This window comes from Podarcis vaucheri (assembly GCF_965113315.1).
Source record: "Podarcis vaucheri genome assembly, chromosome: 3".
Classification (NCBI taxonomy): Eukaryota; Metazoa; Chordata; class Lepidosauria; order Squamata; family Lacertidae; genus Podarcis; species Podarcis vaucheri.
In genome coordinates this window covers 23,080,484-23,094,694 of record NC_138761.1, presented here as the reverse complement: position 1 = coordinate 23,094,694, position 14,211 = coordinate 23,080,484, and the positions used below count along the sequence as shown (strand labels likewise).

The 14,211-nt window shown below is 39.1% G+C and overlaps 1 protein-coding gene across 1 annotated transcript in view; it reads right to left on the bottom strand.

Annotated features, from left to right (window-relative positions):
- Positions 1–14,211, bottom strand: part of LRPPRC (leucine rich pentatricopeptide repeat containing) — a 117,366-nt gene that overhangs the window by 45,313 nt on the left and 57,842 nt on the right. Inside the window, exons 24-25 of the mRNA XM_082217295.1 lie at positions 3,839–3,963; positions 2,880–2,986 (exon numbers count right to left, since the gene is read on the bottom strand). Coding sequence (XP_082073421.1) covers positions 2,880–2,986; positions 3,839–3,963 — 232 coding nt within the window. The remainder of the gene's footprint in view (positions 1–2,879; positions 2,987–3,838; positions 3,964–14,211) is intronic.

Sequence of the window (14,211 nt, the reverse complement as noted above, 5' to 3'; positions counted from 1 at the left end):
TTCACGTGCGGCTGGGTTATTCACAAGAATGAGCTGCTGTCAGCAGCAATAAAGATTTTTTTTCACAAACAGGTATCATCTTCACATTGTCAGATTAAACAGTCTAACAGAGACACAGTTTGAAACAGGGATATTCACTGCATTATATCAGGCTGTGATATTCTGGAATATCCAGTTTCACAAATTAGGAAGCAAATGTAACTCATATGATAACATCTGTGCTGCTAGACCCAATGGAAGGTGCTTGTTGACTTTCAAAGCCCTGATCAACTTAAGTCCCAAATATTTGAAGGGATGCTTCTCTCCATATGTGTCAGCCTAGGCCTTGTGATGTGAAGGGGAGGAGATACCCGTGGTTTCATCGATAGGCATGGCTTACAACATAGCTCTTCGGGAAGGTTTGTTGCAGAAGGGCAGGCTGGATAAGGGAACTTTAAAAACACCTGCCACTGATTTGTACTCTTTGGGGGTTTTATGCTGTGGTTTTAATTTACCTTTAAGCTATTTCTGATGCACTTTTAGTGGAGTAGAAGAGCTGGGGGGAAATTTACATCTAGCAACCAATGTGCCCCTTTGGTTTCAGATTATTACATGGGGAGACGAGTCTAAAGAGCCTGGGACACAAATTTTCACGGCCCTCTAGTGGCAATGGTGGCTAGAAGTAATGTATTTAGTGGTAACTCTGAAAGTGTATACTCGATTCTAACCAAACTATGCCTCCAAGAATACAATATGCATAAGGATTGTTTTTAATTTGCATTTATTTACAAATGCATTTGTATTCTGCTCTCTCAAACTATCAGGGTGGTGAACCGCCCTAAGAACTCTGGGTATAGGGCGGTATATAAATTCAATATATAATAATAATAATAACTTCCTAATAAACCTATTTAAAGGTGCACTTCCCCCCCTCCAAACATAACAATATCTCTGTACTTTCAAACCACTTCAAGTAGCAGAACATGTACTTTATTCATATACAGACAACTTCAGTCCAAATAATAGGAAGTCTATGAGTCTAGCATTAACCTAAGTTTCATATTAAGTACTCAAGTGCAAACTATGTTAACACAAACTAACTATGGTTGCATATCCACTGGCCAATGCTGGGAACAGGTTCAAAAGGCTGGATCCCAATCTGTGCTGGCTATTGTTTGCAAGGAACATCTACACCAGGTCTTTGGACCAGGGAATACTATTCCTCTTGGATGAAACTTGTAAATAAACACTCATACCAAGAGGTAGCCTGTGTTTTAAAACACAAATTGTCACTACGCATATACGTAAACCCTTAACTTGCTGCCTATCTATCCCTTCTCAACAAATTATAGCCCAAGATTCTGTAATTGCTACAGATTGGTCTTTGGCACAGGAGAACAAGCAAAATTAAAGAGCTGAAAAGTGAATGAAGCATATTAAAAAAGCTTAGATGAGGCTCCATCAAGATTATGCAAAACTAAGAGATCTTAATCCAACATAAAAAGGACAAGCAAGAATGCCAGATGTCTACTTTCTCTTCTGATAGACTAGCAAGAGGGAAAGTTTCTGAAATTAATGTTTTAGGCTGTCGTCTGTTGACATTATATTTGCTAATCCCTAAGTGAAACACAAAGTTAAGTGAGTGGTTATTTAGGAAAAAGAGAAATGAAAGGAACTGACAATTTGTTTAAAGTTTTGGGGGTTTTCTTAGACAAAAAGTGCAAATAGACTGCAGGGCCAGAGTCTACTTGTTTAGACACCAGCATAGGGGTGATGGTAGATTTAAGTATTTAGGGGAGGTTGAAGAAAAGTTCGATGTATAAGGACTTTTTCTCTTGCCACATTTTTGTTTTTGTTTTTCTAGGCCTTCACATCTCTAATTCCCTCCCTTTATTTTATTGTTTTAACCTTTTCGATAAAGCTGTTGGTGATTCAGAACCAAAATTCACCCAATCAGATCAGGTAGTTTACTCAAAATTACCACTGAAACAATAATTCAGGCAAAGCTGTGAATACCATTCAGTATTTTCTTTCACTTTTTAATTTAAGCAATTATTAATAAGTCACCTTGTGATTTACTAAAAGGACCTTTGGGTTCTTTCCCTTTACATTTGAAAAGCTTAGCCTCATCTTTGCAAAAAGATTAACTTCTCTCTTTTCCTCTCACTAATGTAAACTGGTCAACTAATATGGAGTTTGGGAGGGGGGGGGGGAGAAATGCAACTGTGTTAGAGGAAAATAATCACAATCTGGGAAGGCTCTGAGGCTGCCCTTTTGACTTATCAATTTCAGTAAGCAAAATTTCAATCAAGCCTAGATAAAATATACTAATCCTAAATAGACCAAGTTTGTCACCTACCACTTTCTATAAGCTGCTTACCATAGTGGGAGGAAAAAAAAATGCTAAATTAAATGCCAAACAGTAGCAGACAGCACTTGTTTGGCTGATTAACTGGTAGACAAGCATTACAAATAAATCTGAGCATGGTCTGCAGCAAATTAAATTCCAGTGCTTTAAAGAACAAAGAATTTGTTGGGAAAGAGGATTAGCAACTTTACACCCAGGAATGCAGGTTTAATTTAATTGTTCCACAATCCGAGATTTAATATGCAAATATCATTTGGATATTTAATAGTGAATTTGACGAAGTAAGGAAACAATTCCAATATACAGCCAGGCCGCCTCGCTTCTAACTGTAATTATACACAATGGGGGGAAAGGAAGCCTGGTCTTCCACTGACTCCTCCACTCCCCCCCCCCCCCATCTTTCATTACTAGGATTGGGTTCTATTAACATTAATCAGAACAAGACTAATTAAAGGTTAAAAACTTTAAATATATAATTCTAATTAAAACTCTAAATAGTTGTATGATTAGAGTACTGTCGTTATAGTCTCACCTCAATGATCTTCTTGGCTTCTTTATATTTGCCAGTATTCAGGAAGGCAAAGAAGAGATCATAGAGCATCATCATTTCACCTCTCTCTTGGCTTATGAAATCCATTGCTATAGGAACATTCATAAAAAGCAGATTAGGTTACCTGTTTAGAGTCAAAAGGAACATGTCACAAGGCAAATGGCTGAGTCATTGGACACCCATGCCATAGCATCATGTCATCACTTATAGCTAGATGATCTAATGACATGTTCACCTCTCCATCCATGCACCTGAATACCACTTGCTAGATGAGTTTGATTTTTACCATATCAGAAAGACTGGTCTTTTTCTGAGGAAGATTTATAGGGGGAAATTCATGAATTGTGAAGCTAAATATTCTTCAAGGACAGAACTGAACAGAGTTTGGCCATCGTCACTCATTCTTTCTAATTTACCGTATTTTTCGCTCTATAAGACGCACCAGACCACAAGACGCGCCTAGTTTTTGGAGGAGGAAAACAAGAAAAAAAATATTCCGAATCTCAGAAGCCAGAAGAGCAAGAGGAATCGCTGCGCAGTGAAAGCAGCAATCCCTCTTGCTGTTCTGGCTTCTGGGATCGCTGCGCAGCCTGCATTCACTCCATAAGACGCACACACATTTCCCCTTACTTTTTAGAAGGGAAAAAGTGAGTCTTATAGAGCAAAAAATACGATAAATCATACTGAGTAGACCTATTGGAATCAATGGATTTAAGTTTATTTTGTGAGGTCCTCGAGATATTATTGGTATCTCTGGTGCCCCCGAAAACTTTTAAATAATTCTTCTTGATCACAGGACATGGTTTGAACATGTGATTCCAAACATTACTGCTGTGACCCTCAGTAATAAATGGCTAAAACTGGTTGGGTTAAGGTGTCCCCCTACCGTAATGCAGGGCAAGAACAGAAGGAAATCCCAATCCATAATAGCAGCAACCAACCTTTCTGCAACAGTTCGGTGTTTCCTTTCTGTATTAATCTGCTCAGGACATCGTGAAGTCTAGGAAAGCTGCCATACTTCCTATAGCAGTCAAACACAGCTTCCATGGCTGCTTCTATGTCATCCCTTAAAAGAAAATCCAAAACATGTTAATAATAATAATAATAATAATAATAATAATAATAATAATATCCCGCCCTCCCCAGCCAAAGCTGGACTCAGAGCGGCTAACAACAGTAAAAATAGCACAGTTTACATAAAATCACAATTAACTGAAATACATTCTAAAATCAATTCAGAATCAAATTCATGGCAACCATTGGGCTAGAGTTCTGTGAGGATTACCAAAGGAGGGGGTCAGGCTGTGCCTTGGCCAAAGGCCTGGTGGAACAGCTCCGTCTTGCAGGCTCTGCGGAAAGATGTCAAATCCCGCAGGGATTTTAGATGGAAGAAAAAGAACAACGTATACACCAAACCTCAGAAACAGTCACCTATCGTCCAAAAAAGGATCAAGGAGATAAAATGCATCCAATTCATTTCCTAACACTTCACCAGGAACCTCAAAAGAGACTTATTTTGACTTTTGTCAAAATTATTATAATCCAATTTTCATTAACTGACGGATCAAAAGAACGGTCACATATGAGTTCTCATATCTAGATGGCCCTACTTTATTATACGGGAAGTTCTTTGAAGCAAATATGAAGAAAGATCTAATCTGAATGGTAACGGGGCCCACAGAAGCTGGGTGTATTTTTTTTAATGAACTCTGCTAATGAGCCCCTCTCATTCAACAACAACAACATTGGTCTAGCCCATGTGTTTAAGAAAGCTGTTTATAAAACATTTTGATTATATACTATGCGCAGTGAGTTTTGACGATACTGAAAATTAAAAAGTATATTAGAAGCACAATTCAGTTTCTTCAGAAAAAGCTTATTTTAGCATTTTGAACTTACGTTATATTGTGTTATGCCATCACATAACCAATACAACAAATTATGTGATTTTCTTAAAAAAAGAAAAGTCCATTCCACAACTATTTTCAGAAGGTATTCTAATTCTGAAAAATATTATGAAATTCAATACAAATTTAGAAGCGATTTTACTGCATTCCATTCGAAACTGTAAAAAAATTGAGCGGCGCTTGATGGATCGCTACCTTAACCCCTTTACTGAGCCCTGTTTACAGCGCATCTTCTGGCACCCCACAGAGTCATTTGAATTATTGTCATTTGGGGTGAAGACTAAATTACAGGTTAATTTCAAAACTGCAAGTGGATGATGCCGGCTAGATTACTGTCATACAAAAGAAATACTATGGTAGCTACCACAGATGGGTATAAAGCTTTATATAATCAGTGTTTTCTTCTGCTCTGGTTGCAAGTTCAGTTAACACCCATAGAAACAGCTTGAGAACTCCCAATAATTCCACCTAGGGTGCAATCAAATTTATACATTCAAGTTCTCAATGTTTATGCTCAGCTTCTGACAGTGACTCTGAAAAGAGCAATGGTACTGCTTCAGCTGCATTCCCACAGCCCGAAATTGACTGTTTAGGTCAAAGGTATCAATAAATGAATGAATAAATTAGAATGCCAATCAAACAGACACATTAATAGTGTTCATGCTCCAGATATATATTTCTGAAGGTATTTAGCCTGCTTGCGTAAAATAATGAGTCCTGGAAATGAGCAGGGGTTAACGTACAAGTAGCCATGAATGTATGTCTAAGCATTTGTAAATGTTTTGCCAATCATAAACTCAATGTTTCACCTAGTGTTATGCGAACGCTACAATACAGTGGTACCTCGGGTTAAGTACTTAATTCGTTCTGGAGGTCTGTTCTTAACCTGAAGCTGTTCTTAACCTGAAGCACCACTTTAGCTAATAGGGCCTCCTGCTGCCACCGCTTGATTTCTGTTCTCATCCTGAAGCAAAGTTCTTAACCCGAGGTACTATTTCTGGGTTAGCGGAGTCTGTAACCTGAAGCGTCTGTAACCTGAAGCGTCTGTAACCCGAGGTACAACTGTACTACCACGGCTTCTGATGTCTGGTTTCAAGAGACTGCAAAAAGCTAGTTCCATATCATCCAAGTATAAGAAGCCAATTAATTTTACATAATGCAAAGTAAATTCAAGGGTGTGGATCAAAACTACCATGTGTGCTTGTGAGGCGTTGATGCCACCCTTCTGACTACAACCGCTCCTGATGAGGGGACCCACCAAAAGGACCTCATGCAACACCAGGGGCTTCAACCAGGGCTGTGGGAAAACTGACAGAATTGGTGGTGCCCCTGTGGACAAGCAAAACTGCATGGGCCAATCACATTTGTTTGCAGCATACCTATAGAATGCAGCTATTGCATATAAATTAGACAGGATCTTACAGGTCAGGAAATCTACCAAGAGGTTGCCTTGTTCAAAGCTCCACCCAAATGTGTGATATGCAGGAGATTCCTTCCAGAAAGCTTGCAAAGGAACACTTCCCAATAGACTACCTTTGGCCTATCAAATGAAGGTAGCTAATTTAACGTTTGAAGCACAGAAACAGTGGTACCTCGGTTTTTGAACTTCTCTGTTGATGAACGTTTCGGTTTTTGAACGTGTAAACTTGGAAGTAAATGCTTCGGTTTCCGAACAAGCCTTGGAAGTTGAACATGCCACATGGCTTCAGTATTGAGTTTTTGAACGTTTCGGAACTCGAATGGTGTTCCAGAATGGATTACGTTAAAAAACCGAGGTATCACTGTATATCTGATCTAAAAAGCTATCTTTAAGGTTCTGTTTGATGTGAACTATTATCAGATTACATTTACTTTAAAGACACAGAATTAGAGCAAGCAGCTAATAAATTCAAAAACAAAATTGAGCAATTCACCAGACAATTGAGCTATTTCATCTATACTCATCTTGCTGTTCAATGTGGGCTTTAGAACACATGGCACTTTGCTGTTCTATGTAAATGGAATAGTGAAATCGTATTAAAAAGGAAATACTATCCCATTCCATTCTAACTTGCATGTCAGCTGCAATCACGTAGAATCATAGAATCATAGAGTTGGAAGAGACCACAAGGGCCATCGAGTCCAACCCCCTGCCAAGCAGGAAACACCATCAGAGAACTCTTGACATATGGTTGTCAAGCCTCTGCTTAAAGACCTCCAAAGAAGGAGACTCCACCACACTCCTTGGCAGCAAATTCCACTGTCAAACAGTGTTGAGACGTGTATTAATCTCAACACTCACATGATGTCATGACAGTCTTGACACAGCAAAACACAACTTAATTTGGATTTCTGTGATGTAGAAGGAATTTTATCCAGAAGTGCCTGTGGACACAGTGGTCTTTCCCAACATGCACTGCCTTTAACGTAGATAAGAGCTGAAGGAGGAAGTTGGAAGGGTGACCGTCTTTCCCATTTCCTCTTTCCCTTTATGAACTTTTCAAGGATCAGCTTAATTCTACTGGATCCTAATTTTACCTGGATCCTTTGACAAAGCAAAGTATGTAACGTGCTTATTTTCTTCCATCTTGGGGTGGTGTGGGGGAAGAGGGCGAGAAATAACCAGAGTGGTAGTACCTAAGGCACTCACTCAAAAATCAAAATGTGTCCACAGGCTTAGATAGGTTGATAAACCCTGGTCCAATCCTATGCAGGCATACACAGGAATAAATCTCATACTGCTAAATGGGTCTTATGCCCAGGTATGTGTGCTTAGGATAGCAGACCAAAACATTTTGCTTCAAATAAGAGTAAGGCACAAGGTAACTATTCCAATCTTGCAAGGAGCCAATATGTGATTGCTCACAAAACTAGCTCAGATCTCAAACTGATTGAACAATAAATTATGTGTGGCCCTGAAGGGCAAGAAAAGGTAAAAAAATACAACAAATCTTCTTGCTTAAAGGGTACCACTTTCTCAACCTTACCTTCTTTACTTGCTATAAACAACTTTTCCAAACCTAGAAGCCTGCTTGATAAAAAAAAAAATACTCTAAATATTGATTTTAATTGGAATGAAGTGCTTCAGTGTTCTGCATAAAGTGTTAGTGAAGTGGCAATTTACCTAAGGGGTTTACTGATTGAAAAGCTCTCAAACCTGAAATCGCTAGAGAGGAAGAAATAAAAAAGGGGAGGGAGAAAGAGGGAAAAAAGGGACTCTGGGAAAGAAAACCACAGAGAATGCCTCAAAAACAAACCCCTCTGCAAATCTGAAGCATATGTTAGTGTGGAAGGAAATCAATTCAGTAAGGTACAATCAGCTTAAAAAAATATTCTGTTAAGAGAACGGGGCTCTTGAAAGAGCTAAATGCCCCCCCCCCCTTTCCGTTCATCAGCTATAACGAGGAATTTTCAAGGAGACTGGTGTTGCAATTACAACTAATCCTCCCCAAAAAATTAACTGTGTTGAAGGCTTTGTAATTTCCCTAGGTACAATTTAGCTGTCACTTACTTTAAAATTTACTCAAACATGCGTTCCGAACAGCACTAACTTCACATGTCAAGTGCTTTCCAGCCAATTGAGTCTAAACTGGAAGTCGGTGTTAAACAACTGAATGATTAGACAAGATAGCTCATTTCCCTGCTCTTTTGTTCAGAATAAAATGCCACATTTACATTATCAGGCTCAACAGGATTTTCTGACAGAGGGAGAGAGAGAGGGGGGAAAAACCTCTGGTGAACACTGTCCGTACTAAACACATGAAGCCTGTCATTTACCAATCATCCTTCAAAAAGCAATAGCAATGAATGTAACTTAATTACGACCCAATGATCCTTGACAAAAAAAATCATCTTATCACTGTCCTGTTCTCCTAGGGGCAAATGAACCATTTCTGTCCTTTGGCACTGATGATGCAAAATTTCTAATTGCAATAATGGAGTAAGAGAGACAAACCTTTGCTTCACTCAAAAAAAAAAGTGTGTTTTAAAGAGGAAGAAAACAATCTAGAAATGATGTGGACGTTTGAAATAAAGATGCAAAAAAGCTGCTGGGGGAGGGCATTCAGAAAAAGCAGCAATTTTTAACAGACTGATAGGAGAAATCAACAAATTAATAAAACAACTTGCCATAATTTTTAATGAATAGCTATATTTAAACTTAGACAAGGGCTACAGAGACACAACACGTCTTAGAAAAGGGACTGCTAAAATTTTGCGTCCATGGATTGCAGTGTATATGAATCCATAAGTCTCTTCAATGGACAGCAGGAGTTGTGATTTAATCAGTAACCCATTGAGAACTTAAATTCCATTTCTAAGTCAAACTTCACCCGGTTAAATCAGTTGTTTTCACTTGTCTGAACTACAAGCAAGTTTAACTTTTTGTCAGTGAGGAGGCTTTTCTCATTTTGTGCCTCAGAAAAAGATTTCTTAAATGGCTGAACTCAAATTCTTCACTGTGCTTCAGGCCATGTCTTCCAATGACGTTTTGGGCAATGACTGTAAAAAAATTCACCTATGCATTCACGTTGCTATCTTCTGTTATCTTTCTCAGCTGGTTTCATTTGCCCTCCAAACATTATCATGTAGCCAAACCCGATGTGCTTTTCATCTCATTTTTATATCCAGTGCTTTTTTTCTATAAAAATAGGCGCCGATACTCACCATGAAGTTCTTACAGTAAGTGCCACACTTTTTAACAACAAAAAGAGGTGCCAGTACTGTGTACCCTTCAGTACACTCTGGAAAAAAAAGCACTGTTTGTATCAGTGTTTCCCAAACTTGGGTCTCCAGCTGTTTTGGACTACAACTCCCATCATCCCTAGGTCAGGGATGATGGGAATCATATTCCCAAAAACAGCTGGAGACCCAAGTTTGGGAAACTCTGCTTTATATGATCACCGACTGGCTGGGATCACTCGTGTGACTGATCCAGGAAGCACTGTCCTTGCTCTCAGTGTGTCTTGAGTTTGCCCTCAGTGACACCATCTTGTAGCTAAATCTGATTCTGTTATCTCTCAGCGACATTACCATGTAGTCAAATCTGATTTGCTACTGAGCATACAACTTACTACATGATCCTCAATTAGTTAGGATTTAGGAGGGGCGGGAATTTATACTAGAAACAAAACAAGCAAACCTATAAACTGTGGCCCTCCAGATGTTGTTGAACTTCCATTAGCCAAAGCCAGAAGGGGCAATGGTTGAGGAATGATGGGAGATTTAGTCCAATAGCATATTGAGGGCCAAAGGTTCTTCCTCTCTCTATCAGAAAAAGAATCACACATTAGAAAGGGGGGGGGGCGGAGTGTATTCTTATACAAGGTTTTCATGAAATGTTTCTAATGGAATAATTCTCTGAAAACACCATATTTGGCACTTTAAATTAGAAATGGGAATGTTTGATAGTGCCCTGTTTTTCTACCAAATAATGATTTTGTTTCAGTAGGTCTGATCCAACGAGGAGAGCTTAAATGCAAGGAAAATGTGCCCATAATAACTCTTTCCACCTTTTATTGTATTCAGCCACATAACACCTTATTATAAGTAATAACTGGGTGGTGTTTTTTTTTAAGTCTGTAACAATCAAAACTCCCATACAACACTTTTTGAAGTCCAAGTATCGAAGGAGAAGTTGTTGCACAAAGGTTTAGATTCCGAATGATGAGATAAAATGGCCTCAAGCCCAACAATGAAAGGCATGCTATTAGCAGTATGCTGAAAGAATAATACTTGAAATGTCTAAAAAGTTAATGTTGAGTAAATAGTACTACTTCCAATCTGAAGAACAACAGCAATTCTATAAAGAGCCATTATGAAAAGACAAGCAAAATGCTTTTCATTATGACAAATGTGATATTATATTGTGGAGATCCTGGAGGATCCAAAATCTCCAGTTGCCCTCCTTGGTCCTGGGTAACTGGGGATAAGCTACCTGCAGTTTCCAAAACCCTCAGGGCAACTTACAAAAATAGAAAGAAGAAAAAAAGAATATAATCAAGCAAGCCTGTGTTCTGGGGACACCCAGATTCTCTCTCTCTCTTCATCCCTGACTCTCAGCCTATGAGGTTTTGCAGGGTTTCATATTGTCACCCATGCTGTTTTGCATCTATATGAAGCCCCTGAGGAAAGTCATCTATGGATTAGTGACATCAATATGAAAAGAGCATTTCTCTCTATGTATATACCCATAATATGGGTGGTCAAGAGTTCTGTAGAGTTTCTAACATTTTCTGCCGTGTATAACGTTTTAGAAATAGTTATAAATGTCATTGTTGCGTTTTATGGGCTTGACAGACAAAGCGCATGTAAAAATAAAACCAATAGATATTCTCCTACTTGTAATAAAGCAAAGTTTAGCTGCAAGTGAACCATGATAGTGTGTTTTGTTTGTCCCACAGAAATCTGTGGGAGCCGCTGAGTCTCCCCCAATCTCCACAGCTCTACCCCATTTTGAGAACCAAAAATTGGCATGTGTAATATACATGACTATCAAAATGCCATGTTAAAGAGGAAAAAATTGGGAGAGAATGTATACCACAGGAACCAGGGGTGTGTGAGAGAGACCTTATTTTCCCATATGGTTCTTGCTGGTGGGGGTGAGGCCTGCTCATAACATGACTGCGAGACAGGCTTACTCCCCACTGCAACTTCATCCTAGTACGGTTTTCATTTTTTTCCCCTGGGAGTAAATGACTGTCATCCATTTCCACCCCCTTGTGGCAAGATCTAAGACTGCAGGCAAGAATGTGACAAATCTGATGCTCTAACCACATTTGGCCATACATTCACCACACAAAGATCAGGTGTAGAATATTTGTGGCAACTTTCTAATATAAAAAAATGACCAGCATAACTGGGAATTGTTAGCTTGTAAAGCAATCTATGGCACCCTGAGAGTATTTAAAAACGAAATCCTATTTCAATATGTTAACAAACTGCAATTTATATTTTCTAGTCATAGACTTGCCAGAAGAGCTCTTCAAAATTGTTGTCCATATTATTGCTGAGGAAACTAGTGACAGCAGAGGACTATCATCCAACCAATTCTCCAAGCAACCCACAAAATACCTGGAGTATTTAATTCTATTGCCTTCAAGGGATCAAATCTCCAAACTCCATCTAAATTGCGTTTGCTCTTAGATCCTGTTGGACTACTTTAGGCATCCCATTCAAATTACATTCCACTAAAGGGTCCCACTGACTAACATTGCATTAACTTCCAAGCTAGCATTGCTAGGAACATAGTCTGAGGCAGACAAAAAGTATAAGCAGAAGTTTTAAAAAACAGTGGCACAATCACACACAAAATACAGCAAAATTGAAACATTCTATTTTGGCAAGGGGAGACCACTACTTCTTGCAGAGCACTATACTATTTGACACTTCCACAGAATTGTTTTGGGTGGCGATACCAGGGCCCAAGAGTAATTTTATGCTGGGGATGTGCTACTGTCCACTTGATGAAAATTCTCAAGAGATCTTGAGGAGAAGAATAAAATCAAGGAAGCCTCTACAATAGGAAATGTTGTAATGGGTAACTTAAAGCACCTTCACACAAACCAGCTACATATTTGCTGGTCTGGACAAAGACGTAAAAAGGTCAATATACCATTTAGGACTATATCCTAGAACAATTGGTCATCGAACCGACCAGAGATCCAGCAAACCTGGATGTAATCTTGAGGAGCACAAAGAACCTGAGTTGAGATGTAAGTGCTATCAAGCCTATTGGGATAAGTGACCATAGTGCTGATAAACTAAACATACATTTAAATGGACAATTGCCAAGAAAACTGCTCTGACTCTCACTGGATTAAGAACTCAAACTTGGACTTTGGTTTAGGCCCAAATCTTTAATGCTGAAATAGGTATTGTTGTGTTTTTGTTTTTATTATGTATTCTGTGCTTTTATCTTGCATTTTTATGCTGTGAACTGCCTTGAGATCTTCAGATAAAGGGTGATATACAAATTTTAATAATCACAATCGTAGGCAAGGCAAGGATTAAAAGCCACAGAAGGTGAATGGTAGTGCTAAATGCAAGCTAAGACATTGATCCAACAAGTTACACGCCCCAACTTTCTTTTGATGAGCAAGGTGAGCACAACCTTCAGCATAGCAAATGGCAAGATTTCCAAGACTGGGCGAGCAATCAGGTTGTGGCTGTTGTTGGTTAAAATAATGGAATTGTAAAGCTGGAAGGAACCCTGAGGGTCATCAACTAAAGCATCCATGACAGATGGCCATCCAGCCTCTGCTTAAAAACCTCCAATGAAGGAGAGTCCACAATGGCCCCACAGAGTCTGCTCCACAGGGTCAGCAAACTTTTTCAGCAGGGGGCCGGTCCACTGTCCCTGAGGCCTTTATGGGGGACCAGAGTATGTTTTGGGGAAAAAAGAAAAAGAACGAATTCTTATGCCCCACACAAATAACCCAGAGATGCATTTTAAATAAAAGCACACATTCTACTCACATAAAAACACGCTGATTTCCGGACTGTCTGCGGGCCGGATTTAGAAGGCGAATGGGCTGGATCTGGCCCCCGGGCCTTAGTTTGCCTACCCATGGTCTAAGAGCTCTTACTGCCAGAAAGTTCTTCCTGATGTTTAATCGGAATCTCCTTTCTTGGAAATTGAATCGATTTGTTTGAGTCCCACCCTCCAGAGCCGGAGAAATCAAGCTTGCTCCCTCTTCCATATGTCAGCCCTTTAGATATTTGAAGGTGTCTATCATATCTCCTCTCAGTCTCTGGTTTTCCTAGCTTCTTGTATCTTTGTTTTAGATCTTGTGATTTATGTGGAAATTGTTCAGTTTGGTTGTGTATTAATTGATGTTTTATTTCTTGTTTATGACTTTTATTATGTTACAGTTATGTATTTTTTCATGTTGCAAGCTGCCTTGAGCATGGTTTGAATGGTTTCTTATCCATTAAACCCATAAAAAGGACAAAATCTTACCCCGCCGATATACCTAAGTGTGTCTTATAGCCAAGCCCTCCTTTTCACATTAGACTAGTAACATGGGAGCTGCTGCAACCGAACTGTCTCCCATGCTGCATAAAATATCACATACAAAGCAGGGCCCTCTGACACCTCGGTTTTTACTGCTAATATGTTATTTGGTTCCCTTTTGATCCTTACAGTATATTGGAGAGAAATACCTAGCATGAGAGCAAGTGAAACCAACTCACCGCACTCAGGATTCAATTTACACCATTTAACTCCTGAATTAAATTTAGACAGGGACTAACCATTTCCTGAAATCTGCAAGAATCCTAGTTGTACTCCTAATTAAGAATGCTACCAAGTTTAAGCCAAAAGTTCTTGGTGTTGGGTTTCGGTTTTTTGGGAGTGACTTAACAACATTTGTTTTGTGGTCCACCTGATTCTAGACATCACTGGGATCCTAAGGATGCAATTCTACACA